The sequence below is a fragment of the Phytophthora infestans genome, genomic scaffold (assembly GCF_000142945.1).
Source record: "Phytophthora infestans T30-4 supercont1.92 genomic scaffold, whole genome shotgun sequence".
NCBI lineage: Eukaryota > Oomycota > Peronosporomycetes > Peronosporales > Peronosporaceae > Phytophthora > Phytophthora infestans.
This window is the reverse complement of record NW_003303667.1, coordinates 361,932-370,470: the sequence shown is the minus strand read 5'-3', so window position 1 is coordinate 370,470 and position 8,539 is coordinate 361,932. Positions and strand designations below refer to the sequence as shown.

The following is an 8,539-nucleotide window of genomic DNA, read 5'->3' as shown; positions in this document are numbered from 1 at the left end:
TGAAAAGGCGAAGCTCCAACTTAAAATAAAATACCAACTAAAATAAAGATTAATCCATAAGAAAAACGGTATGTGCTGGACATGGAGCACAGATCGACGACACTTAACCAGCTGGAAGCACAGCAACACCCGCTTCTCAGCTTTGTGACGGGTCTAACTTACTGTGCCCCCATACTTTTGCTTCAAGGTGCTTCGACATATTGCTGTACACATCGTTTCCTAGAGCCCAGTACGCTTGCACTATAAATAACCACATTGGTGTATTAAAAAAGCTTTCTCGCTTATCCTAAATTATAGTCGCTGATTTCCGGCACCGGATGAAATATACCGGTGTCAGTGAAGGACTCAATGAGAGACCCCTCACGTGATTCACGGCAAGGGCAACGACACCGGGAGAGTACAGTACGCATCGTTGACGGCACTATTAATAAGTGGAACGGTATTTCTTTCGGCAAGCAGACTCCATCACGAAGCGATCCCATCCGGTCCACCATTCAACTTGTGCCTCTACCCCTCCTGCGGCGCCACCGTCGTTTGATCTGCTCGGGCTTCTGTAGCAACTGTGAGTGGAAGTCGAGACTTTGCTAAGCTGAGACTTTGACAACCCGTCGAGGCTAGGCACCCGGCAAACGTCACATCGGCTCCCACGTGTTCGGGACCGGCGCATCTGTCGCCGACCTCGGCCCCATCCACACTCAACCTGTCTTTACCATGGGCACACACCCGCCTTGATGATGTGAGGCGCTCACAACGGAAAAGACCCTCTCGGAGAGAGTGTCCGACAAACTTTCAGTTGTCGACTCGACAGAACTTGACAACATGGACGGCAGACCCGTGCTCCGTCAGGTCTCGACTTCGAGCCATACGCCCATGAGCTCCGACGGATCGGAGCCTACGGCGGTGCTCGGCGCCCCGATGTCGCGCAACGAGCTTGAACGCAGTCGTACACAGCTAAACCAGAGTGGAATGATGTCGCCAGGTACGGCATTTGAAAACCTCGACACCATCAAAGGACCGGCACCGCACACGTTCAGTAACAACAATATCCCGGTGAAGCCCAAGGTGGCGCTCTTCGACGGCGACTCGCAGCTGTCAACCGAGGGATTCCGCCAACGCGCAGCACTGCAGACGTGCTCCATCAGTTGGCAGCACATTTCGTATTTCATTCAACCGAAGGAAAAGGCACTCGGACGCCTCCGTAACAACAGCAAGCGCGGTTCGGGTCCGTCCGGGCTAGAGGCGCAGTTCGAGCGTCAGCAACCACGCAAGATCCTCAACAATATATGGGGGCGATCAGGGCCGGGCGAGTTGACGGCCATTTTGGGTCCGTCCGGTGCCGGTAAGACCACACTTCTTGATATGCTCGCGGACCGAGTGCCGTCGGGAGGCTCGGGTGTGCACCTGGAAGGACTTGTAGAGGTTAACGGTCAACCACGCGACCTCCGCACTTTCCATTCTATTATGAACTACGTGTCTGAAGACATGGCGTTCTTGGGAGCTTTCACGGTGCTCGAAACGTTGCAGATCGGAGCTGGTCTGAGTCTACCCGGTCACATGCCCCCCGTGCAGCGTGAGGCCCGTGTTCAAGAGTTATCGATGCCATGGGCTTGCGGTCAGTTCGACGCTCGTGTAGGGAGTTTCCACAAAGCTCTCTCGGCCAGGTAAGGTTTGCGTCTGGCCCCGCGGGATATCTTGTTGACCTATGCCCGTTCTCTGTCGTTTCGGCGGTAGAAAGCGCAGCTGGCGGTCGGGATTCTTCTTCTGCGCTCGCGCGTTATTCTGAACATAACATGGGAGCGGTTGTGCCCGGAGAGAGGTAAAAGCCGCTTGTGCCAGGAAGGTGGAAAGAACGTCGTGTGTACGATCCACCAGCCTTCTTCGTCCATCTACGGCATGCTTACGAACCTCATTATCCTTAGTGGTGGTGAGTTAGTGTACAGCGGTCCTACAAACGCTGCTATCGCCCACTTCTTCTCCATGGGTTACGTATGCCCCATGTACACCAACCCGGCGGAATACTTCGTTCACCTGGTCAACACAAACTTCCACGACGGCTTGAAACTCGAGCCCTTTATCCGTGCACTCAAGGAAGGTGCCGAGCCGCAGCGTCTTCGTGCCGATGTTGTCAGAGATCGTTCCCGTCGCGATCATCTGGCCAATCCGGAACTCTTGAAGGCTATGCGACCGTGGCCGATGGACCAGTTCTTCGTGCTGGTGAAGCGTAATATGACGAACAACTGGCGGCACCCGGGTGTCTTCTGGCTGCGTGTGCTCATGTACGTGCTGCTGTCGCTCATGGTGGGTACAATGTACCTGAGCTCCAATGACGGCATCAAGGCCATCTCGATGGTGTCGCTGCTCTTCTACGTGCAAGCTTTCCTCGTCTTCATGTCCGTCGCCGCTCTGCCAGCTTTGCTGGAGCACCGTGCAGTCATGGAGCGGGAGATGCGAGCGTACGCGCTGTCCTTGACCGGCTACACGATGTCTAACCTGCTGGCTGCGTTGCCGGGTATCCTGCTCATCTCCGTGTTGGCGTCGACGATCGTGGTCTTCCTGGCTCACGTGCGCTCTTTCCCGACGTTCTTACTCAATCTGACGCTGTCGCTCATCGCCTCCGAGTCGCTCATGCACTTGCTCGGAGCTGCCGTGCCTCACTACATTATGGGCATTGCCTTGGGCGCCGGTCTCTTCGGTATGTTTATGCTCTGCGAAGGCTTCATGGTGCCATTCGAAGACATGCCCGTGTATTGGAGATGGGGCTACTACATCGCCTTCCACACGTACTCGTTCGAGTCCTTCATGTACGAGCACTTCTCCAAAGTCAACACGAAGGAGGCGTGGGAGATACTCCGAGGTTACGGCATGGAAAAGGTCAACGTCTGGCAGGACATGATCATCCTGGCCTGCTACTCGGTCGTACTGCAGCTGCTCGTCATCGGAGCGCTATTTCTTCGTTTCAACCGGCACCGTCGCCGCTAAGCGTAATGCGTCTTTTATTAACGTTTGCATAAGCAATAAAACATGAAAGTATTCATGTTACCATCCAGTACGGTGTGAAACATCAGCTACATGTATTAATAGCAGGTGCATACATATGAGACTGCGTCAAACAAAATGTTACTTATGAACCTAAGTACGAATCGCGATTTAAGCACTCTAAACGGGTCTTTTGAGCCCTTATAAGCTGCAGAATGCTTAAAACTGAAGAAGTTGTGGTCGCTCAAAAATATTATCTTCATTTATGGGCCCTCGAAATGACGATACATTTAGGAGTGTTGTGAGCTCAATATTTTTTTAATTTTAGAGATTTAAGTGCTATTTAAAAGCTCTTGTTAAAAGCAATTGAAAAAGGGTGGTTTTACAATTTTTTCGATGGAAGTTTACAATAAATGTCACTGTTTCGGTTAAGTGCGAAAATCTATTGGCCAACTTTAAGCCCGATTATCTCGATAACTCTCATTTGTTCATAAGTAACATTTTGTTTGACGCAGTCTCATATTACGTATGCTTGAGACTGCGTCAAACGAATCGAGATAAAATGCTAGAGCATCTCCAGTCGCATTGTTGTAATCACGAGTTTAAATCTATTTTGATGGCTACTCAAAAATAGAAATACAAATACTTCTGCCTATGCCCACTCGCCTAGTCGCTATCCAGCATAGATGGAACTTCAAGCGCTGCTACGCCACGACGACGATGACAGCATCATCGATGTTCTTGATGGCTTTGACGCCGAGATCACTCTAAGTCTGATTATACGTCGCCGTTCTAAAAGACGAAGAGGCCGGCCACGCCGGGGCTCAGTCCCCGGAAGGATGAAATTACGTGAACGGAATATTATACTCGGTCACGAATCAACAATGCGGGACTACCTCGGTCCTAATCCGGTCTACGACGAAACCCTGTTCCAGCGACGCTACGGACTCCCTTCAGGACTCTTTCGGCGGCTATTGATCGATATTACGGAAGCGAATTCTTATTTTGCAAGGAAACCTGATGCTGTTGGCAAGATGGAAGCATCTCCAGAGCAGAAAATGAATACAGCTCTACGCATGTTAGGAAGCGGCATCTCTGCTGATGGACAGGACGAATATTGTCGAATAGCAGAGACTACTGTGATAAAGAGCTGTCATGCTTTCTGTAAGACTGTGGTAGACATATATGGTAAAGTGTACCTGCGGGCGCCAACAGCAGATGACGTTAGGAAGATCCTGCGCTTTAATAAGAGTCGTGGCATGCCGGGTTTGCTGGGATCTCTGGACTGCACTCACTGGCGATGGAAGAATGGTCCGACAGCTTGGCACGGACACTATCGTGGCAAAGAAGGAGCTCCTACTGTCGTTCTTGAAGCCATTGCCACTGCAGATCGATGGATATGGCATGCTTTTTTCGGTATTTCGGGATCAAACAACGATTTAAACATTCTGGATCGTTCTCCTTTACTGCATTGTTTTCTTAATGATAATCAGCCTCGTGTCCACTATGAAATTGATGGTGTAGACTACGAAACACCATACTATTTTGTGGACGGTATTTACCCGGCATGGAGTACATTCATATCGGCGTATACGGAGCCTGAAGAAAGGAGCAAGAAGGCGTTTACAAAAGCCCACGAGGCTATCAGAAAAGATGTTGAATGTGCATTTGGAATATTAAAGTCCCTTTTAGTGTCCTTGCCGTACCGTCTCGCTTGTGGTACGAGGATCAAATGAAGTACGGTATTTACTGCTGCGTCATTCTACATAACATGGTGTTCGAGTTGCGAGGAGAAAACGTGCCTGACTACATTCCTGATCCGTACGGTACAGAAACTTTGAATACAACCGCAGAGCAGCAACCCCTCGAACCCGTACACGTGTATGCATAAGCCGATAATGTTTGGCGGGTTCAATTATGGATATATACAAGCGCCTTAAAGTTTTTCACGACAACAGTGCATCTTTGGCCATGCGAGAGGTATTTTGCAGACATTTCTGGAGTTGGAATGGCACACATTAACACAGTTCAGATTATTAATGTATATGCTTTGCTACTTATATTTTTTTAACTTTGAGAATGACGAAGACTCGAAGATTGTTTTTGTGGTAATTTGTTTGTTAAGGTTAAAGCAATTCAATGATCGTGTTCGTAGATTGTCTTAAATGGCGGGACGAGCTACTAAATCCTTGAACGAGCCAGCATCATTTCCAACCGTACCATTGACAGGTATAGCTACATCGGCACCTGGATCAGGTGAGTTTTGACGTTTGTCTTGCACGTCTCTATCTCGACCATTGATCGATGTCCCTAGTTCTCGAGCTGCCTCTCCATCCATGATAGAAGCTAGACGCTTCTTGTGCATGAAACTGAAAAAGGTTTTGGATTCTTCAGAATTCGGGTCTGTCTGAAACAGGTCCATTGTAAGCTGCTCCTCAATCAAGTCGTTCTGGCGCTTCATTTGCTCAAAGAGTACAGAGTTTCGCTCTTTATTGTCATCCACGAGTTGCTTCAGTATTTTAAAATCCTCGATTTCCGCGGCTAGATTAGTCTTAGCTTTCTTTCGTCCTGCTGGCCTCTCCTTCTCTACTTCACCAGCCACACCAGCGTTAGATCCGGACCCACGGGTTCTAATCCCATCCATGAACTTCGGGCATTTCTGCAGAATCAACGAACAACTCTCGAAAGAAAACTCGGATCCTTGTTACATTCTGAATAGTAATCGAGTGTCTTTCATTACGTCACCCGCACTTTTTGCCGACTCATTGCGGGCCTTAATAACGCTATAGCACCCCACAAATTTGGCCACGTCGTGAGAAATACTAGACCATCGATTGCGAAGCGCTTGTGCAATACGAACTTACTCCTTCTTCGATTTTGCTGCGCTAATAAATCGATTGAGAATTGAACGCTGCCTTCTGCTCTGCACCTTGAATGGCATTTTGAGAGAGGTCTAAAAATGCGCGAACTAGCGCTTCATCTTGCTGCGTCTCCCTTTTTCGCCCGCGTCCCATTGTAGAATTGTGGATTTAGTCGATAGTCTCCTTCTCGAAATCCACCTTTAGCTTTCAGGCGAGGTTGTGGGCGGGCTCCCAGGTGAGTTCAGCCATTGGATAAGATAAAAACTCAAAATCATTTACCCAGCGTTTTGCGTACACGTTTTCGACGTCAAACCATCGTTCTACCACCGTCACTGCCGATCGACGTTCTGGCTTCTTTGGTTCTTGGTGAACAATTCGTAATATTAGGGTTGATAGCATGCCGGTAGAAAGAGCCGTGTAGCCTGCGTTCCATGTTTCTGACATGTTTCTTCCTCTTATTAGCGGGTGGCATTGACTTCACCCTGATTAAATTAAAATTTCACCTAATCGTTTCTGTTTTTATTTCTAAATAAGAAATCGCACATTCACCGACGGCTTAGTATTAACGATCGTTTTGTAGAGATGTATCTCCTTCTTCAGCTTTACGCCTTCACGTATGCAATTTCTGTAAGCGCATCGGTCAAGAGAACTACTGGATTAGTATTTATTACTTCTTAATATGAGCCTGCCTAAAGGACAGAAACCATGTCCGATTTTGTGCTATAGAATGTCATTTAAAAAAGAAAATCGTAAAATGAAAATGAGGGGATACATTTTTAGATGAAAAGTAGCCAAATTTCAGCAACATTCAGACTTGCTCCGACGTCATAGCGCTTCGCGCTTGTTTTCGATTATGTTTCGGCTTGGGTCCCGGCTTAAGCTCACGCTTATTGATACGTGCTGATTCTACCAGAAGATGAAGAATACTTAGTGCAGTGTCAGCTGTTAGTGTCACGCTTGTAGGCCATGGTCTAAACAGAAAGGTGATTGTATTGCGATGGTGCCCTATCGACGTTTGTGTAGAGTCGTTCAGCAATTCGATACGGATCATAGATTGTGTAACGGGGTACGTAGCTCTAAGTGTACCCCTAGTTACATGAAGTGTGACACGTCGTACTTCGGGATATTTGGTACAAGGTACCAAGGTCGTCCAAAGCCAACCATTGGCTGATGACATTGCTTTTCTTTAGGTGACTCATAGTTTGTATTTAACTCAGGCTTTATCTACCTATAAATATACTCAGTTTACATTCTACCTTAAATAGGTCACTTCGCTCCATTTCGATAAAAGAGGACCTGTCAACTGCCGTTCTCTGAGCGTTCGTATACTCTCGGAAGCCAACTTCCTCTAGCGCAAGGTGCTGTGTGACCCCGTCACACTTGGTAGCACTCGTAGTCAATCCTGGTGGCGTCAACACCGGCCGAGCAGCTCGAGCGCGTCAATGCGTTTGACGTGTACGAGCAGGGGCTCATCGCGCATGTGCGTGAGAACCTGCAGGCTCCGGCGGCGGAAGTAAAACCGCCATACCCGAAGCCAATACGGCAGAAGGTTAAGCCGTGTGAAGGGAAGGAAGATGAGAGCCTTCACTTCTGGGTCCGAGAAGTAGAGCTCGCGATGGACGCGGCTCTGATCTCGACCGAGCAACTTCGTGTTGCTTTTGCACTGTCCAACCTTAGCGGTCGTGCTAAGAGTTGGGTGTACACGCAGGAAGCAACAGCCCCTGGATGTTTCACATCCTGGGCTCAGCTGTGTGAACAGCTCCGAGCAGCGTTCCTCCCGGCGAACTACGAGTACCGCCAGCGCTCGAGCTTCCTCTCGTGCAAAACAGGGAGGCGTGAAATGCACGAGTACGTGCAAGAGATACGGGAGATCACGGCGTCCCTAGCGGGAACCCCACTCTACGAACACATTAAGATGACTGTGTTCATGCACGGTCTTCGAGTGGGCCCCGCACGCACTCAGCTGTTCCGAGTGCAGTCAAACACCCTTGAAGAGGCGATTCAAGTGGATCTTTAGGAAGAGTACAGCCATCGCCAGGCGCGCACGCCGGCCTCAGCGTGGCCTGGGAGTTCCATGTCGACTCCCGGTCGAACGAGCCCGAGCGGACCAGTTCCCATGGAGCTCGGGTCCGCCGAACAGCGTGACATCCGCTGCTTCGGCTGCGGGAAGATGGGCCACTTCAAGCGCGACTGTCCCGCGGAAAGACTCCGCAGATGGTCTTCCCCCAAGCCCGTCCTCAAGGGTCACTAACAGAAGCCAGGAACCCGGGGAACAGGGGAACACCGGAAACCAGTAGGGGCAGCGCGCCCTACTGGGGAAGAACTAAGTGTTCGTGAAGGGTGCGCGGGTGGCGCGTACCACGGGGACTTAGCCCCTGAGAAGTCTTCGCACTCTCGAATCAGCGAAGAGCAGCGGCGGGTTGCTCGTAGTACACGGATGTGTGCGGGGATACGATCACCTCTTTAGCATCTTGATCGATTCTGGGGCATCGAAGAATCTCGCTCGCCGCCAGACAGCTGCTTGTAATAGCAACAAGCTGTCCGATGCTTTGAGAGAAAGCAAGGACAACGGGTCGGTGTCAGTGCGACTGGCCGACGGGATGGTCGTCACTGCTTCCAACGTCCAAGTGGATCTGGCCGTCAAGCTTGAAGACTTTGACAGCCTCGAACAGTCCACTGTTCTTGACATGGATCCGTACGAT

General features: G+C 49.8%; 1 protein-coding gene across 1 annotated transcript; it reads left to right on the top strand.

The window, feature by feature from the left end:
• Nucleotides 1-819: 819 nt before the first annotated feature.
• Nucleotides 820-2,979, top strand: PITG_18940 (ATP-binding Cassette (ABC) Superfamily; the record flags this gene model as incomplete). The annotated part of the gene is made up of 2 exons (XM_002996999.1): nt 820-1,661; nt 1,920-2,979. 2 exons carry the CDS (start codon nt 820-822, stop codon nt 2,977-2,979), a joined length of 1,902 nt encoding a protein of 633 aa, XP_002997045.1.
• Between the last annotated feature and the right edge of the window lie 5,560 nt (nt 2,980-8,539).